The following is a 21147-nucleotide window of genomic DNA, read 5'->3' as shown; positions in this document are numbered from 1 at the left end:
ACTTTAAACATGCACAATTTCACACTCGATATCTAATTGGGGTGATTCAAGCACCCGCACAAAACTTGTTTTAAAATCTAATAATTGACACTGATTTCGTTTAAATTTAATATCCCGTTTAAAAGTTAGACACCCAAATGCATTTTGACTATTTTAAGTCAAAATCTACCACTTGAGTATCTCAATTTGTAACCATAAGTCGTTGGCCACTTCTAAGGCCTTGATCATGTCCAATAAGACCATTATCACTTGATTGACTAATTATATACATAATATTACATATATATATAAGTTTGGCCAACAAGTTTCCCATTACACACATACTTGGGCATAACTATATCATTTCATATAAATTCACCTTATTGGCCAAACTTTCTCATTCATCTCACATTCATTTTACCCACATGTACTTGTAATTAATTCCTAGCTCATGTTGTCACTTCACTTTAAACATACATATACATACACAATAGGATTAGGATATAAAATTCCACACACTTATTAGCGTTCATATAAGACTATGCACATCAATATATTTCCTATGGAAACTTATATACAATTTTCATAATTTACATAATATAATCTATATGGTTGAATTAACACTATGGGACATTTAGTGCAACAAATTATATCAGGCTAGCACTATAGGACATCTGGTGCAGCATTATATTAGGACTATAACCATAGGACATTCAGGCAGTCTGAAAACTCTTTAGTGCTCGTGAGGTTGCGATTAGAAGTTAACGACACCTTTATCACAATTGTGAAATTGTGGTCCGGAAGTAGGATTGAATACCTTTGGCTGAATATTTCTACCACTAAAGTTGTGCTAATAGACATAGGGTGAACTCCCACTCATTATGATCATACTTTTAACATGCATAAATCACCACTTTTCTGTAGGTTATACAATATATATATATATATATCCATTTTGTTTGAAAACTAACAACCATTTAACAAGTATTTCAAAAACATTTTAGATGCCGAAACCATACATTTTGCAAAACATTTATTATAAAAATCTAACAACCATCAAATCATCATGTATACATTTACTCTTGCACAATTATAATAGTTAATAAACATAACAACTATATGGTTACCTTAATCCTTCTATTCTTAAGAAAGATTACCCGTGGTGTTCTTCCTTACTTGCACTTCTCTTGCTCAATTCATACGTTATCAACAACAATCTATAAAAATTAGCACCTGGAGTCAATTGCCACATTGACTAATGTACCAATTATAACAATTAAACACCTAAATACTATCAAGTCCCCTATCTGAGTTCATTTAGGCTCTTCTAATCCTACTTATCATTTGTTGCGACCTTAACATACTTATTCCTAAATTTTACCTATTTTCTCTTTCTAAATTTAACTAATTTGAGCTTACAGTTTCAAAGCTTTATCGTTAAAGCTTAAACCATTCGCAAAGTCCTACTTTAACTCCGAAGAACCTTTTTATTACTATAGGATAAGAAATCAACCCTTTAAAACTTTTGAATTCAATTTTCTAATAGTTTAAACTAAAAGAAAATAGTGTAGAATTAGAGGTTAAGGCAGTACAAAAATTACTCAATAAGTAATAGGGTAAAAATATCGCCCAAGGCTCCACAATCCCTTGCCTTGATAGAGCTTTACTCCCTTCTGTCTCCTTTTTTGTGTTTCATCTCCTTCTCCTTTGAAAACCGCAAGCCCTCCACATACTTATCCATCAATTTTTTATGCCATGCATTGTGGTGTTCTCAGTACTAGTTGTGGCACGTGGCACAATGAAGAAACTTCTCATCGTGCTTACACACGCTACGCTTTGTAATGCCATTCTTCCATTCTAATTTGTTCATTCAACATTCCAAAATGTCAAAACAACATTCCCTCATTCAAAACCCTAATCACACCCTAATTTACTAATTCATCCCTATTAGTAATTAATTTCAAAATTAAGAATTCAAGATGTTACAGTTTGGAATCTTGAAGTTCCTCTAAAGATTAGGCATTTTATTTTGAGAGTGTTAAATGGTGCTTTAGCTACTAAACAAAGCTCTCTTCTACAAAAAATGTATAGGTAATTCAACTTGCCCTATTTGCTCTAATGAAGATGAATATTTAGAATATCTTTTCTTTGGTTGTTCTTGGGTCAGAGTATGCTAGTTTAGCTGTTGTTTAGGGTTTATGATGTCTATTAATAGTGTTAATAATGTGAGCTAGTTTATAGAATTACTTTGTGAAAATAATAATATTGGTGTTAGGGAGAAAGCTTTGATTGCTAGTATATGCTGTGAAATTTAGAAATGCATATGTGCTTGGATTTTTAACAATGGTAAAGTGGATCCTAGAAGGGTTGTAGAGAATGCTACTCGATTAGTGAGTAAGTGTAGAATCTTGAAGATTCATTGGAACCAAAAGAAACTGAGGGGGAATGTACAAATTAATAGAATGAGGAGTTGGCAAAAAGCTTTTGCTAGTGAGGTAAAAATAAATGTTGATGGTTCTTTTATTAATTTCATGAATTCTGCTAGTATTAGAATTGTTTGTAGGGATAATTTTGGACTTTTTTGGGTGGTATTGGCATCAAAGTGGCTGTTGATTCTCCTTTTATGGCTGAGTGTATGGCTGTTTTGGAAGGTTTGAAGAAAGTTTATAGATTTGCAAGCAAAAAAGTTTTTATAAAGTTAGATTGTGAATTGTTGTTTAAAATGCCCATAGGTTTATTAGATTTGGACTATGACTAGCATTGTTTTGAGTTTGTGTAGGATATATTAGCTGTCAAAGAATCATGAAAGGATGTTTGGTTTTCTTTGTTGGCTTGCCAAGGTAATGAAGCTGCTAACTTTTTTGTAGCAATGGGCTCTAGGATGATGTGTCAGTTGGATGGCTTGTTGAAGTTTCATCTTCTTGTCTCATTTTTTGCTTGCTAATTTAATGATTGATAATATTTTTGCTTCTTTTAATCATGGTACACAATGGAAGGAAAAAGGCATTGGTTAAGTTGTCTTAATTTGCTTTGTTTGTGTTTTGTTGGTTTTGTATTGTGTTTTCTTTTCTTTTGTGAGTTGTGTTACATTGTATTCGAGGTTATTTTGAGATTTTTTTTTTTGGGCTTTGGCTATTAGTTATTGTAATATTTCTTTTGATGATTAATAAAATTGGCTCTCTAGCAAAAAAAAAAAACAAGGGAACATGCTCAAAATTCGACTAGCATATATGAAAGAAACAAGGGAGAATATCACTTAAAAACCCCTAAACTTTTTTTAAATATCCAACAAGGAGTATTTGTTAAGACAATTTCTTCACTTATTAATTTGTTAATTTTTACTTATTAGAATTAATTATTATCAAATACTTCCTCAACCCCAAATTATAAAATAATTTGAGACAAGATTATGTATGCCAAGAAAGTTTAACAATGAAACTTTACAAACTTATTTTTTTAAAACAAAAATATAAAGGAAATATGATAATAAAATCCCCCTAAATTATGTAAATAACAATCCGGTCTCTTAAAATACTATAATTTTACTGAAGTCTTTAAAAGTTTCTGTGTCAATAAATTTTAAAGTGAAAAAATCGTTTTACCTTTATTGAAAATAACAAGCCCTAATAACAACTTTTGCTTAAAAAGTAATAACTTTTATTTCATAAATCACAAGAATTGAATAGAAAATTATAACTTATCAAGTATAATTTTTATCTCACAATAATAAACCCCAATCATAACTTTTACTAGAGGAATAATAACTTTTGTTCAGTAAATATTGTAAGAGTTAAATAAGAAATCACAACTTGTCAAATATAATTTTTGTTATTGAAAAATAAGTTTTTAAAATAATAAGCCCCAATAATAACTTTTATTTAAAGAATAACAACTTATATTCAAAGAATTGTAAGAATTGAATAAGAAATCACAATTTGTCAATAAGAGTAAAATAATCTTTTTAATTTAAAATTTATTGACATAAAAGTTCCTAGAAACTTCTGTGAGATTATGAAACATTAAGAGACTAGATTGTCATTTATATAATTCAGGAAGATTTTATTGTTATTTTTCAAAATATAAACTTACAAATATGCCCTTCATAACTTGTCATTACACTATAATAATCATTTTAATTTTCTTCCCACTTTAAGAGTAATATTATACAAGTATCGTCAATGAAATCTTATTTTTATTAAATTGTCTCATGTTTTGAGAAATTCTATTAGAGTCCTTCATTGATATTGTCAAAAAAAATAATAAATTAAATCAAATGGTAATTATATAATTGTGAAGCACGCGTGGGGGAGAAGGTAGTGGAGATAGTTGTTTAAAAGAGTGATTTAGACCTCATGCTTAGCATAAAACTAGCCAGGCTTCTTGATAATGATAAGAGGCGCGTAATCTTTAAATCTAATTCAACAAAAATTAGTAAAGCAGTAATCAAGTTGAAATAGTGGCGATTAGAGAAAAAAAAGGGATTATGACAAGACAGAGTGCGCTGAACTATAATATAATAAACGGCTCTTTACGCAACCTGAGTAGGCTATTCTTTAATGTGTTATAAATTGCTATTTTTACTAATTACTAGCTTCTTCCTATGATTCTCCTTTTTTGGGCATCTATGTACCTTTACATTTAATCACCACTTCTCATCATATTTCATCAATGTAATCAAAGTATAAAAAGTCACAAAAAGTTTTAGGATCAATTTGAAATATCATTTGTGTCAAGGGCCTCAAATTTATGAAACTATTTTAAAGGATCTTGGTTCTTTTCAATAAAATGTAAATTAGTGTCTTGATCAAATGTTGGTTGAAAGAAGACTTAGGTACTTAAATTTGTGTATTCAGTATACATTTTCATAATTGAATCAAAATAAATAGATTTTAAAGTGTTAATAGTGTTAACTGCAAGAGTTTCTTGCAGAACAAAATAGCAAATAACACAAGGAGTAAAGACTATTTTTACCTAACCTTTTTTTAAGGGCACTAAATATTTTTTGTATTGAAAGGTGGTGCAATATTTATCTTAAATAATTTTTTGAGGGGTAAAATTGTCTTTTCATTAAAAACCCATCATCTTCTCTATTATTTGATGATGTGAAATATTTGTGAGTCCCATGCATAATGACAACAAAGTATTCTGATTCATTTTGACAATCTAATGTGAGCTAAATGGGCTAAAAGTGACAATGGCAATTGATTTGATATTTAGCAACGAAATAGAAGCAAAATAGATTAGAATGTGTTGCTGTCACTGTGTGTGAATTTCACAATTATTTCATGTTAGCAGATAGTAGAGAGATAATATGTCTTTGATGGAATAGCTATTTTGCTTCTGAAAAAAATTATTTAGAGAGGATATTGTCTCACCTTTCAATATAGAATGTCTAGCGTTCTGAAAAAATTGTTTTTAACTTATAAAATATGAAAGATTCACATGTTTGACTTAATTAAAAACAAAAAATATTGTAATATTGTAATTGATGGCAGCTAAATTTTGGAAGATCTACTCCTAAATTTTCTGTTTGATTACTGAATAATTTTTTTAAAAAAATTGTACAAAATTTCATAACTTAACTGATGAAAAAAGTTATTAGAATAGTCAGCCAGCAATGGTCAAAGCTCCTCTTATGACTTGATGTTTGATGCACAACAATTGATCATTTTGATCATAATTAGTCCTTGACGATCATAATTCTCCCAAAACGATTTCTTACGAATTGATCATTTTGAGTTCTATATATGCGCGCGCGCGCGTGTTTTTTGGGGAAGGGGGGGGGGTACATTTATTTAAAAAAAAAAAAAACAAAGGAGGTGAACACACAATAGTCATATAAATAAACAAATCTTGGTGCATTAAAACTATGGACTCATTCAACGATTCCTCGACTTATAGTTGAAGAAAGACTCGTAAATTTTTACTTTCATTACTGTAAAGAGCCTGTTTTGATATTAATTTTAATTATAATTAATTATATTATAATGCAATTTGTTTGATCATTATTTTTTTAAAATTAATTTTAACAAAATTGAAGATGTTTGAATAATTTAATCAGAATTAATTTTAGTTATATAAATTATTATAGAGGATATTTCTTTTTAAAATTAAATTATTAATAAATTTTTTATCTAATATTATTAAATTTATTAAATTTTATCTAAGAAGTAAAATATATTATTTAAATTATATATCTGATTAATTATAAAAATTTAAATTATATGAATATTAATATTTTAATTTACATAAATAAATAACTCAATATATCTTAGTTCAAATAAATTTAATAAAAGAAAAAGATTTAGTTTTTAAACACCAAATATTAATTATATAATAACTAATGAAGATGATAATATATAAGTTAATCTTTAATGATACATCTTTGTTTTCTATTATACTTAATGATAACCCTTATATAAAAAATACCTTAATCACGCAACACCTAGCACTAAATAAATAAATAAAATCTGGCAATTTTGGCATGTTTATGTAAGATGTGAGAGCATATATTTGACAGAAAGAAAAACTTTATTTTCACACCGAAAAGAAAACCAAAGAGAGTGGTATTATTGAATAATAATAATATTCAAGGGTATATTTGGTAGGTGAGTATTTCTGGCAAATGATAAATACACATAACAGTAAAATTGAAATTCAAAAGCACCCCCCCCCAAAAACTTGAGCTAAAAATCGATTTTGGGTCAAATAATTGATTATGAGTAAATTTGGCTGTTTGAGTAATTTTCTGGGAAATCAATTTTTTAACCCAAAAAATTGATTATTTGGCTAATCCAAGCACGCAGAAGGTAATATTTAGCCTTGGATAACTTAAATATAGTGTCCTCAACTATCATTTTTTATATTTTAATAATAAAGAAACTTTTAGTATTTTAAATTTTCTTTAGTTATCAACTTAATTCTCAAAATTTAATATTTATTGATTTAGTTTTTTAAGTTTACATCAATTATCAATTTGGTCAATATTGCTAAGAGATAACACTGTTAAACTTTACTAACATATAATATTGATGGTAGCCATATAAATTAATAAAAAAAAGGCAAAACTTATGTATTTAACCTTATATACTTAATATATTTATATCAAAATAAATTATGACATGTAAATCCTAATGTATTAATTTAATTTATAACAAGAATTCATTATATAAAAGATAATCTATAAAAGATTCACGTATCTTGGTTTAATTAGTTATAAGTATTTTAAATATATAAGTTTTTTTTAAAAGAAATGTAATTATTTATGTAAAAAAAATAGACTCAAATTTTAAAAATCAAAAGAACAAAACGTAACATAAGAGACTATACTAATAAAAATTAAATTGATATAATGGTTATCTTATGCTCATTTAATTGCATATGGCAAGTGATCAAAATATTTTACATATTCTAATAAAAAATATTTTACACATTATCTTAATTAATTTGAGAGTAAATTTTTATTTTAAGACTTAAACTAATATGAAAATTTAAAAAAAATAAAAAAAATTAAATCTAAGCAACAAAATTGATGTTTGAAGCAAATTTAAAGAATTAATATTTCATCATTTTAAAAAGGTATTTATAAAATATAAAAACTTTTTTAGTTGACACGTGTTTTTCTTTTTCACCGCATTTAGATTCGGACTTTGAAGCCCCTTGGCTTCCCATTTTTTTAAAAAAAAAATTAAAAATGGAATAGAATAAAATACCTGGATGCTAACAAATCACTTCAGTAAACCGAGAGTCGTGAAACATACTACTACACTGAAAGCTGCCATTGCTTTCCCTGTAAAAAGTTCAATACCATAATTGTAGATCCCATCCCTGATCCCTCCCTCATTATTTCCTAATTATTGATTATTATCACGATACCTGCGGCCAACTATTATTATTAATACAGATAATATACGAGTAGTACCTCAAAAACAAAAATAATTAAATAGTAAAAAGCTTGTAGTCCATGACAGTGTGAAAAGTACAACCAAAAAATATTACAAAAAAGTGATCACAAGAGGAACATCGAGGGGATTGGAGAGCTTCTCTTCCAAGGTGTTAGCGTCAGCTAAAGTCTACGCAAATACGGCGTCGTCTAAGGCCTCCCCTGACGCTTTATTTTCGTAGACTTTAGGCGGGCCCATATATATATATATATATATATAAGTAAATCCACGTCATCTTTTTTTTCTATCTTTCGTCTCTTCCTGTCATTTTACTCTGCTTTGTTTATTTAGCGGCAAAAGGAAAAGTCACAAATTCCGTTAACGCCGTCATCACGGCTTCGAAACGGAGGCCACCTCCTTGACGGAGCTCTCCGTGACACCGTTACCCGCCGTCGCCGACTGCATGGTCAATACCGACATGCTGGGAGACGACGGCCCTTTCTGCTGGTGGTGGTGGTTGTTGTTGCCGGAGGTGTTGATCAGGGGGGTCCTGGAATGACAGGTGGCGGCGGAGATGGCGGTGGCGAGGGAGATGGGCATGAGACACAGACCCTTGCCCTGCAGGTACTGCATGGCGGAGCCCATGTCTTCCTCCATGAGCTTGGCCACCTGGTGCTCCGTCATGGCGATACTGTCGTTGGAGGTTGCTGGCGGCGTTTGGTTGCCGTTGGAGCTCCCAGAGACGGCCCCACCACCGTTGCCCGATGAGGCCTGAATGCAGTCCCCTCCCGCACCGCCTACCTGCTGATCCAAGAATGGTGACATCAAGTAAAAGACAAAAACAGAGCAGAGAGAGAGAGAGAGAGAGAAACTAAAGAAAGAAAAGAAAAAGGCAATGGCGTGAAAGACTGAAAGTGATGAACAGAGAGAGAGAGAGGAATCTGAGAAAGTGGGCACGCGTGCTGCTTTTTGGGATTGTCGTTTTGTGGTGATTGAGAATTTGAGGAATAGAGAAGTCAGGTTGAGTAACACTGGGTGGGTGCGGCCATAGACTCTCAAGACTCCCTCCGACAAAATTTATTCTCTGTTACTTGGGGAAACTGGGAAGAAGGACCATGAAGTTAAATTATTTGAAAAAAAGACCAAGGTCCTTCAAGTGAATTAGTGTCCTTGGTCCTTTTGTCCAAATAATTTAACCACTAGGTCCTTCTTCCCAATCCCCAAATAATTTAACCTTCCTTACTATCATCACAACTCTCCCAAGTTTCTTCTTATGGAAATTTGAGGACTCTGTCATCCAAAAAACATGTTTTTTTGAGGACTCTAGTCTCTTGTTGCGTTTTCCTTTTATTTTTCTTTCTTTTTTTAATTATAAATTCAAGGAACAAATTATGTGAGTTTAAATCTTAGAGCTCAAAATTACTGGGGTATGGTCGTATGGATTATCAATTTTTGGCCTTTGAGCAAGTTAGGGAATGTGATGAAAACAGATGATTGAGTTAAAAACAAGTCTTTTAAAGCTTTCTAATTAATCAAGTAATTATGTCAAACATAAAATGAAAAAGCATTCAATGATCATATAGAATAGTGTACCTCGGAGGCCATATCAGCAACTAGGGGAGCCACAGCAGCTGCACCGCCCAACCTACTCATACTCAATACCTGTAATAAATAAACCAATCCCATTAAACCAAAAATCAACCCAAATCCAAAATCACACCCAGTACAGTACTCTCATCCCATTTTTGTAAAATATAAAATATTTTGAAAATAAGAGTACTATTAATATATTGAAAATATATAAGAGCATTCTGACCTTAACTTGGAGCTGTAGGAACTTAACATAATCGATGATCTCATCCAGCATCGAGGCCTTGTCTGTCTGTCATTCCACCAACACAACGAATAATTGAAATTAAAATTGCAACCACTATCACTTTCAATCCCAATTTTTTTTAAATAATAATCATAATAATAATATTCATTTCATTTCATTTTATTTTCCCTCAATTTCAACCCACGTACGTGGCTAAACGGGACCACGACTACATTTCGTTCATTCCGTTGATCACGGTTCTGTTGCAGGGGTCGTTGTCTTCTGTTTTGAAATTCGAATTGAATAAATGACGTAATTAATAATTAATAATAATAATAATAAGTTAATTACCTTGTTTGCATTGGGAACGAGTTCTTGCAAAGCCTTCATTCTCTCAGCGATTCTCTCTCTTCGTAACTGCCGCATACATTATTCCCGAACAGGACGAAGTAAGAAACAGAAACAGAAGCAGAAACCGCGTCAAACCTTGATGCTTTTTTTTTTTTTTCCTGTTTGGTTGCCCAGAACAACGGAAGAAAGGGAAAGCAAAGCGATTCGGTCACTTTCTTAGGGTTTTATTTTTAAAAGAAGACTTTGTGAGAGGGAAAAAAGAAAAATATTCTTTGCTCTCCTGGCGACACCAAAAATAGTCTTCGTCGTCCTTGGACGTTGTAAAAAAGTTGTGCGATACGGAAAATGACACCTGAAATTATTGGTTCCGTTTTTTTGGACAGGCAGCCAAACACGTTTAATGAAGCCACAAAAAAAGTCAGAGAAACAGTACCCTCTCGGCGATGCTGTGTGGGTCCGTGGCTTGACCTCTCCTAGCCCTAACTCTTTGTCTCGGTTGTGCCGGAGTACTGCTCGCCGGAGCTTGGTTCGTTGCGGTGCCTGAACCGCCGAGATTCTGGCCATGATTCGGTTATCTCATTAATTCAAGGATTGAACCGAGAAATGAAACGGAAAATACAATATCATAGCCAATTTCAATGAAACGACATGATTCGAAAAAACCTGTGGATGAGGAAAATGCTGAGTCTGATTCGAAACTTGGCCGCCGCCATGCAGAGAACCGGCGAATCTGTTATACAGGGCTTGAACTGAACTCTCACCTCCCTATATAAGAACAACTTACACAAAATTCAGTGAAAAGTGCACTATGTTAAACTAATCCGTCCATGTACCTGACGCGTTTGAAACCACTGGTCTCACCGGATTGGGAGATTTGAACGACGACCCATCCATGACGTCGTTTCGGGAGCGGTCAACGTCTCCGCCGCCCAACGATAACGGCATCGGAAGGAGGCCCGAGTCTCCAGGTCCGGCGACGCCTCGGGACATCAGAAACTGCTGTTGAGCCTGAAGCATAAGCGCCGCCGTCGACGACTTGGTACAGTGGTTGCTACCGTCGCTACTGATCTGGTGGTTTCGGAACTTGGAAGCCAAGCTGGTTTGGTCATCATACTGAAACGCAACATTATCGGCGGCATGGGACGGCGGAGGCATGTCGTCCCAGAAGGGCTTGGGGTTCAGGTCCGGCCAGGGGGAAGAGGGAAGGTTGGAGAGCATTTGGTCAAGAAAATCGTCGTGGGAAGAAGAAGAGTCGAAGTGAGATGAGGAAGAAGGGTTCGTAAGGTGAGGAGGAGGATTCATCTGAGAATTTTGGATCTGGTGGAGGTCGGAGAGAGAAATCTGAGAAGAGTTCACGAGAGAGTTTATTCCTTGCATTTCTTTGCTACAAGGCTGCATAATCAGAGTCAGGAGGAGGAAGAAGGAAGAGCGAGAAGAGTTCAGGGTTAGAAAGCAGAACGCAGTGTGGCAGAGAAGGTTCAGAGAAAATGGAAGAGAATGAGAAGCAGCGTCTTGGGTTTTTGGGGTTCGAGCCTTTGAGGAGATGAAAGTATTCTGCCTCACTATTTATTGTTTTTTTAAATATATTTATAATAATAATAAACTTTCAGTGATCAAATTATTATGCTAGTTTATAGTAGCTTAATTTTAATAATTTATCCAACTATATTACTATATATTAGAATAATAATTAATTTTTCTTAATGAAATTATTATATAGCTATTTGACTATTTTAAGTTCAAGCATTATTCAATTTAAATTTAAGACCTACGATTATAGTTCCTTTGATTAAAACCAACATCTGTTAATTAAATTTTATTTTTTATATCAAACTACACTGAACTCAAAAGTCATGCTCAACCTCTACTATTATTATTTTTGTTGTTGCACACAAGTATTTGTTTATATACAATTATATTTAAAATATCATCAAATATTAAATTAATATTTCTCATAATAAAAATTTAAATTTAAATTTACCACAGATTACATTTTCTGGTGGACTCAATACTATTGATACCTGTACCTTCGCCAGGGGTCAGAAAATATTTTATTGTTTGTAGGAATAATTTCTATGTAGTAAAAAAACAAGAAGATACAAGAAATGCATAATTAAATGTTTGGTGTGGATTCAATTTAATGATTTTTTTCTACTAGCTGAAATTTTCGCATTTTTCCTCTCAAATATATTAGCAACATATTATAATTTCTTTCAAAATAAAATTGCCTCGTCTCTCTTTTTTGTTGTTTATTGTTTTCTGGGTAAATGAAATTATAACTTTTCCCTACCCAAAAAAAAAGTATCACTTTTTTAACTTGTGAGTTGTGACAAATCATTACGGCTTTAATTAATGTGTAACTGAGTTTAATTAACATTGATGAATTACTTTATTTTGAAAAATTCTGCATTCTTTTCCTTCTCCTATCAGATCTCAATATCAAAAGAGTAAATTATGATTTCTTAAAGAAGACATTAACTTGATTCTACCTAGAAAGGTATAATTTGTGTCTAATTATTGCTAACTTAATTTTTACATATGAAACCGAGCTTAGCATAAATCAAGTATATTTCTGGATAAAAATTAAATATCAATATCTTTTAATGGGGTCAATCCTTGACTTTATCATCTAATCATGATATTTCTTTCTCACAATAGTAAAAAGGAAATAAAAATAAAGTTGCAATGATTTAATGCAATGAAACTGAATTATCAATAACGGCAAGGGATTGAAAACAAAATCCGTTCCCAATTAAAATGGCAAAATGAAAATAATAAAATTTTTAAGATTTAAATTATACGCTCTACTTTTTTAAAAAATAATTTTTAGAGTGGAACTTATTTGAAAACATTCTTATATAAATCCAATTTAATTAGATTAATTGATAATGCTAAATAAATAAACTAATCCCAACGATAAAAGATAAGATGTAATCTACTATGTCTTTATATGTAGGAAGTCACATTATTTATAAATTATTCATAATTAATAATGAGGTTGGTATCCTCAAGCTCCATGCGAAACATATTCTCCCAAAAGTTGGTTTATATAATCATAACAAGTTACAACCCGTTATTTTTGAGTCATGAAAAATATCTTTTTTTTTAATGTACTATTACTATGTAATTAGATAATTAAGTAACTTATGCAATATATAAGTTTAACTTTTGAAATGAAGATTGCATATTTTAAGAGAAAATAAAGTAAAAATGAAATAATATCGTTTTAAAAAAATTATACATTAATCATTTCATATCTTAAGGAAGACATGAATATTATTTTATAGCATTGTATATCATTATTATCAAATTCTCGAGTTGACTTTTCAAATTTATCATTATTGTGTTTTTAATTTACAAAATTATGTTAACCCGTTCATAAACTTAGACTGAATAAAATTTAGTTAAACTTACAAGTTAACTTTTTCAGTTCACTGTTTTTATGTTTTAAACTTATAACATTATGCCAATTTACTCATAAACTCGTTGAGTAAGATAATTGTAAAACTTAGTTCATATAAATGGTAGGACCTGGTTCAATAAAAAAAAACAAAAAAAACTAATATTAATAAAAAAGAATACAAAAAATACCAAAAATAAGTTGCCCTATTTGAAAATTTATGTGTTAAGTGTAATAATATATTAATGTAGATAGATTTAATTTCAATAAATATATCTAAATTAAATTATGATCATATTTTATATTTTAATTATTTAATCATCTACTTTTAAAGGCTTTTTATTAATAGAGGATGAGTTTATGATTTGAATTTACGTTTCGAGTTTACATACCTGTCATAAGTTTACTTAGACTCATGAGTTTGACAACCTTGTTATATATCATTAAAAAATATGAGTAAAATTTTATAAATTTGTTAATCGAAAACCTTAATGTAAAATTCTCCATGGAGACTTTTAAGCTATTTATTACATTGATAAAAATCCAGTACACTAACTAAAACTAAGGTTATTAAAATCGGACCGGACCAGCCGATTCGACCGGTTCAATCGGGAACCGGCTCGGTATTTGGTTCGAAGATCATGCAGAATCGGGGGGAGGGAGAACCAGACAAGAACCACCTGAACCGACTTTGAACCGGATTGAATAGGGAGAACCGACAATTCAGGCGGTCTAGTATTATTTTTTTCTCCTTCCTAGTTTCACAAAACGACACCGTTTTGTCCTTAGAACGCTAGAAGCTTAGAACCTAATTTTAAACTAAAATCGTTCGATTGTCTTCTTCTCCCTCGAGTTCTCTTAGCCGTCATCCAGTCCGAGAAGAAATTCAAAGCTTTAACGCAAGCTGCCGTGGAACCCTCCAGAGTACTCCAGTCTGAGAAGAAATTCGAAGCTTGAACGCAAGCTGCTGTGGAACCCTATTAACCGATCTATTGAATCTATCTGGCGAGCTTCCGTAGAACAAGATTCGGTGAGCTGTCACAAAACCAGTCCAGCGAGCTCCCACAGAACTAGTCCAATGAACCTCGTGAGCTCTCACCTGGTCATCTTGTTCGCGTTCCTCCCTCTCCTCTGTTCATCGCATTTTTGTTAGACTTTGGCTCGTTCTCCAGTCTCGGCTGACCTTGATTTTGACATTTTCCAATCCAGTCAAGTCCATTTCCAGCCTCTTCTGCCATCTTCAATCTTCATTAACAGGTTAGAGCTCCTATTCTTGAAGCTCAATCAAATGATAGTTTAAAAAATAATTGATTGTGAATTTGGACATCTGGTATTGATTACTGATTACTGATTGTTGATTTAATAATTTTGATTAAGCTTAGTTGTTTTTTATGGATTTGGAACCTCCCACTCTTGCTACCGAGCCCAATGTGCAAGTTAATGATCCTGATCCTACTCTTGTCGTTAACACTCCCTCTGGCTCGACTCCAAATAGTAATAGTACCCTACAAATTGATGTTGGTTCAAATAGTAATGATGCCTTTGGGGTTCAAGTATCATCTACACCTTCTCTTCGGGGAAAAGTGATCCTGCATGGGAGCATTTTGCTTTTAAAAAAGAGGGGAGAACCTGTGTGTATACTTGCCTTCATTGCTCCTCATCATTTAGAGGAGGTGGGATCACTAGGATGAAGCAGCATCTTGCAAATGTTTCAGAAAATATAATTTCTTGCAAGAAGTTTTCACATGATGTTTGCCATAGAATGGTTCAATCTTTAAAAGGAGTGTCATTGGCAAATAAGAGGAAGCTTAATGATCCAGTCATGCCTGAAGAGTTTGTTGATAACTCAGAATGTGAAGTAATTGCTCCAGATCCAAAGCCAAGTAAGCAAGCTATCGAAAGCCATCAAGCCACTAGGAAAGAAAGTGGCTGCACACTCATGGCTGATGGTTGGACTGACAAAAGGCAATGGACATTAATAAATTTTTTAGTTTATTCTCCTGTTAGCTTGGTTTTTGTAAAGTTTGTTGATGCTTCACATATAGTCAAGGATGCCAAGAATTTGTTTTTTTTGTTTTGTGAAGTTATTGAGTGGGTCGGTCCTACAAATATAGTGCATGTTGTGACTGATAATGTAGCCAATTATTAGCTACTGGAAGGTTGATTCGTGAAAAATATAATCATATTTATTGGTCACCTTGTGCTACTTACTATTTGAATCTTATTTTGAAGGACATTGCAAGCATGGCCCATGTAGCTGACCTTGTAACAAAGGCATAAAAAATTACTATTTTTGTGTACAATCATGTGGCTTTTCTTTCATGGCTTAGGAGAAGAGATGGCTAGACAGAAATTGTGCGCCCAAGAGTGACCAAGTTTGCTACTACCTTCATTACATTGAAGAGTTTGCATGAGCACAAGCATGACTTGCAAGCCTTGGTCTTAGATAAACACTTCCATGATAATAAACTATTAATGACTAAAGCTGGGCAACTAGTTGGTGACATTATGTTGTACAAGAAGTTTTGGGATGATTGCCATCAAATTGTATGTCTTGTGGGTCCTCTTATCAAGCTACTAAAAATTGTAGATGCTGATGACAAACCATCTTTGTGTTATGTTTATGAAGGTATGTAGAGAGCAAAGAATTCAATCAAAAATTTCTTTCGTACATAGAAGGAACAATACAAGCCTTACACAAGCATAATTCAAGCTCAGTGGGATAAGCATTTGAAGTGTGATTTACATGCAGCAGCTTACTTTTTAAATCCTGCATTCTTGTATGATCAAGGATTTATTGAGAAGAGTAGAGTGACAAATCAATGTTGGACTATTTTTCAATATACAAGTCTACCTATAAGTATTCTGACATGATTTCTGAGATGCAAATGTATCGAAAGCGCCAAGGCTCTTTTAGCCTAGAAGAAGCTCATAAAGTAGCAAATGAAATACAACCTGGTTAGCTTCTTCCTCTTTTTTTTCTTTTATTAAATTTTAAATATTAACTACTATTAATTTATTTGAATTTGATGTAGATGTCTGGTGGCAATGTTTTGGGGGTAGTGCTCCAATATTATAAAAGTTTGCAATTCGCATTTTGGGACAAACTTCTTCTTCTCATGTGAAAGAAATTGGAGCCTATTTGAAAGAATTCATACCAAAAAAAAGAAATAGGCTAGAATATGAAAGATTGAATGATCTTGTGTTTGTTAACTACAACTTGCATTTGCTAAACAGGTGATCATTAGTCATTACTCAAATTTTAAATAACTCTCTTTGGCTTCAATAATTGAATGATTAGGGATTTGATTGTGATTTTTTATATATATGTATAAGGTCAAAATTGAAGAAGGTGAGCTATGATCCTATTAATTATGAATCAATTGATAAGCTTGAGTATTGGATAGCTGAAGAAGTTCCAACTCCAAATCCTGATTTCACTATTGAGGAAATTCAAAATGAAGATTTTCTTGGTGGAAATGCATGTCCCTCTGGATCCGGTCCTGAATTAAGGTAAAATGAAGGTTGCTACTCTTCTTTTTACATTAAAGCTTTTTTTGATTTATAGTTTATTCATTCATTATTTATATGTCAATGCTAACTATTTTTTTTGCCAAATATATGTCTAGGTGTTATTGAAGATGTCAATGTTCTACAATCTCTTATTTTGGATTCATCAAATGCTATAAGAGTTGAAGGAGATGTTTGTGATCTCCAACATGATTTTGGAGAGTTTAATTTAAAAGATTTATATGGCAATTGAATGTTGTAGTTTTTTAGTTGAATTTGGACCATTGGATTGTACGAGAATGTTAGACTATGATGTTGTGTTGTGCATGGCCATGAATGACTTTGAAGTATGCCTTTGAACTTTGAAGTATGATGAAATTATCACTTTATTAGTAGTTAGTTTTCTTTAGTTTATCATATTTCCTATAATTTTTAATTTATAATATTTAAAATATATTAATTTAATTACAAATGGTCTGACCCAGGTTCGACCCCGGTCCGACCTTTAAACTGTAAACCAGTGCCTTGACCGGTTCAATGTCCGGTCTGATTTAATAACATTCACTAAAACACAATTATTTATAATCTTCCTTGATTTTATTTATTTTATTTATAAAATTAATTTATTATTATATTATTTTTAAAATTTTATAATATCTTTATATATCCTATCTTTTTAAAATACTCTCATTTATTGCATTAGATTATTTTCAAAAGCTACTTAAAGTAGCTTCTTAAAATGATTAAAAATCTAATTTTTTGGATTCTAATTATTTTTAAAATTTTAAACAAACATAATAAAAACCCATAAAATAAATTTTAAAAAGATATTTTTTCTTGAAATAAGCTAAAACAAATGAACCTTTTATTGATGGGTGATTCATAAATACTTCTGTAAGCGTTATTTGAATCTAAATACATGCCTTGTCCTTGATGAACCACGAAGAGTCAATTCACTTAGATCATTATCCATATAAAAAAAAAAATAAGGAAAACATAATTGTGAGTCTCGGAATTTTAACTTGTTTTAGTGTAGGGCCCTATATATATATATATATATATATATATGTTACTCTATGTTCTTTTAGTATATCTTGTATGTAACGTTAGCCTTTGTACTTTTAAATAATCCAAAAGAATAATGTGATGCTACTAATAATGTTAAATATATTGACTTATGACTCATGCTATTAATCTGTGTTGAATGAAATTATGCTTCAGCAAAATTAATAATGTTGTCTACTTTGTTTTATTTCATATTTCAAGTTTTAATCTGTTGAAATATAATTCCACTTTAGCATAAATGTTAAGTAAATCAGTCACATGTCAACATATTTAACATTATCAGCGTTACCTTATCATTTTTTTTGAATATATTAAAAAAAATAAAGGGACTAATTACACATAAGATAAACTAGAAGGACATGAAACAGAAAAAAAAAATGAAAAAAAACCTATTTCAAAACACGTTATAAGCTCTAGGAACTAATAGTTGTTTGTTCTAAAATATATTTTAAAATGAAGATTTTTTTTGGACGAAAAAAATGTAGAATTGCGAAAATGAAGCAAACCATTGGTTGAGCGGCACGCCACGAACTAGAAAAGCGCGTGGTCTAACAAATTCTCGCTCAACATTCAACAAACACAAGCCTTTTTTTTTTTTTTGGGTTGCCAAAGGAGACAAACACAAGTTGTTGGCCACTTGGTCTCGCACGTAAAGTCGGCCGACGTTATCCAGTTTTTTTTTTTTGTTATAAATAATAAGATTCATTAGAGTAATAATGTTATATATGTATGTCTCATTAATTTTGATGTTTTTATATATGCATCATTCCCAAAATTTCTCTCAATACTTTTTTCCCTACATAATTTTTATTTAACTATCCATTCTATAGAATCCAATTGCAAAGAGAGTAAAAAGAAATTAAATGTTAGATTTGAAACTCTTATTAATAAGCTTAGTCCAAACATGTGTAGCTCAGGGCATTCTTTCAGTAACTTTGTTAGTTTTGAAGTTTTGATTCTATAGGTCTTTGATATTTGACAAAATCCTCCCTCCCTCTCTCACACACCCACTTCATTAAGACTTGAAAAGCTTAAAGTAAAATTGATAATTTGAGTTAAATCTTATAATTTAGTTCGAACAGAGCCTAAAATTTTTTAGGACAGGCCAGTTTATGAGTTTAGAATTTTTTTTTTCTCTTCAAGCTCAAAAAAGTTTGAACTTGAATAGGTTTGACTTGAATATTTAAATTTTTTTAATAAAATGAAATTAATCTTTACTTTAGTGTGCACTTTGCATTAACAAGCCTCATAAACTCCCAATTTTCACAATTTTGTAATTAAAAAAAAACCAATAAGGTTTTCATTTGATTATTTTTTGTAATTTTTAAGTCATTTTCTATAATTTTTGAGTTATTTATTATAATTTTTTGTAATTTTTTGTAATTTTTTATAATTTTTAAAGTCATTTTCCATTAATTTCTTATCAATTAATGGTCTAACTTTTATTAACAATAAAGTTCAGATTGCATTTTCAAAATTTAAAATGAAACTTTACACAAAATGAGTTTAAAATCCTAAATGTTTCTGGACTTATAGTTTAGAAGTTAATTTTCTCTTTTATCCTTTATACAAATTATAAAAAATATTAGTATTAAATCTGAATTGTTTAGATTAAATATAAACAGTCCAGATTAGTGATGAATTGTACAATGACTTCTATTCTGTTTTTCTAAAATTACAAAGACCTTTTATCTATTTTTAGACTCTACACTTTAATCTAATTTTTAACACTATTAAGAATATTCTGTTACAGTTTCAAAAATACTTAATTTTTATTTGTAATTATTTTAAAAATTTTAAAATTATTAATCTGCTTTTATGATCAATTGTCTACTCTTTCCTCCAATTTTAAATAAACAAGTATGTCGTTATTTAAATAAATAATTTAAATTTTTTTATTAAAATTATGGAAATTTAAAGAAAAATAAACATAAATTATATCAAATAATTTTTTATATTAAATTATTATTTCATAAATTTTGTAACTGTAAGTTTGAATATTAGTTAAGTCAATTTATATATTTAATTCTTTTTGAAATTACTAAATTATTACATTTACATAATTAAAAAGATTTAAAATATAAATAAATTTTTGGGTAATTTGAAAGATTTTTAAACAATATTTATATTTAAATGGGGATATTTGTGTCCAACATATGAGACTTAACTTTAAACTAACATTTGTGTAGACAGAAATAAAATCTTAAAAATAGAAGAGATAATTATGTCTTGTAACTCTTTATACAACATGAGGTTTGTATAGGTTTTAAAAATAAAAGAGATGTATCTTTAATTAAGGTAAAATAAAAGGGAGGTCAGAGTATTTTACTCAGTTTATTTTGATAAATATAAAGTAAAAATAAAATAAAATAATAAAAAAATTTAAATGCTAACCATCTATATTAAATTTGCACGGTTAAGATATAATGATCACCGAATACGTTCCTTTCCCATAAGCTCTGTGGCCTGGAAACAGAGTAATGTGGCATTAGGTTCGGTGTTCTTCTTAATGGAGTTTTGGGTATACATTTATTTATTGGTAAATTTTATGATATAATTAATAAAATGTAAAGCCCTAATATATTAATATTTTTAATAACATAACAATTTTTCTCAAAATTCCCCTCCCACGATGAGAAAAAGAACTCAATTCTTGATCCGTCAACGGATTGACAGGGATGCTAAGATTACACACATTCACAAAATGCTAGGAAACTTCACAGAAAGAAAACCTAACAATTATAGTCAATGATCTTCAGTGTTGGATTTAATTAGTTTCATAATTCTCCACCAATAGTTGATTCTCAACATGCATGTAAAAGTTTGAATACGTGTCCATTTTACAGATCTCTGTACAGATCGAAATAATATAAGTATTGTAATATTTCTCATATTTAATTAAGGGTTTAGGGGTAAAAATATTTTAAAAGTTTTTTTTAAAGAGTATTTAGTGTTAAAAGGAATAATATTGTTTTAGAAGTGTTTAAAAGAAAACAATTTTACCCAGCTATTAAATTCTGACAAAGCATCTTTCTTGTGATCTATAGATGGTCAGTTTTCCCTCCCAAATTCCTTTTCTTCGCCTTCTTTGCCTAAGAAGAGAGAGGGAAGGAGTGGGAGAAATGACTTCAAAAAAGTCCATT

At 30.8% G+C, this 21147-nt stretch overlaps 1 protein-coding gene across 2 annotated transcripts; it reads right to left on the bottom strand.

The window, feature by feature from the left end:
- Positions 1-7894: 7894 nt before the first annotated feature.
- Positions 7895-11573, bottom strand: LOC129310083 (bHLH transcription factor RHL1-like). Of its 2 annotated transcripts, none has more exons than XM_054951921.1 (7): positions 10891-11573; positions 10693-10794; positions 10463-10585; positions 10030-10095; positions 9679-9744; positions 9456-9524; positions 7895-8666 (listed from the first exon to the last, which is right to left on the bottom strand). In XM_054951921.1, the coding sequence occupies exons 1-7, from the start codon at positions 11425-11427 to the stop codon at positions 8253-8255; spliced, it is 1377 nt and encodes a 458-aa protein (XP_054807896.1). In that variant the 5' UTR covers positions 11428-11573; the 3' UTR covers positions 7895-8252. The 2 variants fall into 2 exon arrangements, with proteins under 2 accessions (XP_054807896.1, XP_054807897.1); XM_054951922.1 differs by having other exon boundaries at positions 7895-8663.
- Positions 11574-21147: the final 9574 nt, after the last annotated feature.

This window comes from Prosopis cineraria, unplaced genomic scaffold, assembly GCF_029017545.1.
Source record: "Prosopis cineraria cultivar Desert tree isolate PC_DT_omini unplaced genomic scaffold, ASM2901754v1 PC4, whole genome shotgun sequence".
Classification (NCBI taxonomy): Eukaryota; Viridiplantae; Streptophyta; class Magnoliopsida; order Fabales; family Fabaceae; genus Prosopis; species Prosopis cineraria.
The sequence above is the reverse complement of the archived record's forward strand: the minus strand, read 5'-3'. Positions and strand labels throughout refer to the sequence as shown.

Excerpts from the sequence above, each read along its gene's own strand:
- LOC129310083 (XM_054951921.1), bottom strand. The coding sequence starts at position 11,427 with ATGCAGCCTTGTAGCAAAGAAATGCAAGGAATAAACTCTCTCGTGAAC. Across the intron at positions 10,586-10,692 it reads AGCATTTTCCTCATCCACAG|AATCTCGGCGGTTCAGGCAC; the intron begins GTTTTTTCGAAT and ends AATCATGGCCAG. Across the intron at positions 10,096-10,462 it reads CACACAGCATCGCCGAGAGG|TTACGAAGAGAGAGAATCGC; the intron begins GTACTGTTTCTC and ends TGTATGCGGCAG.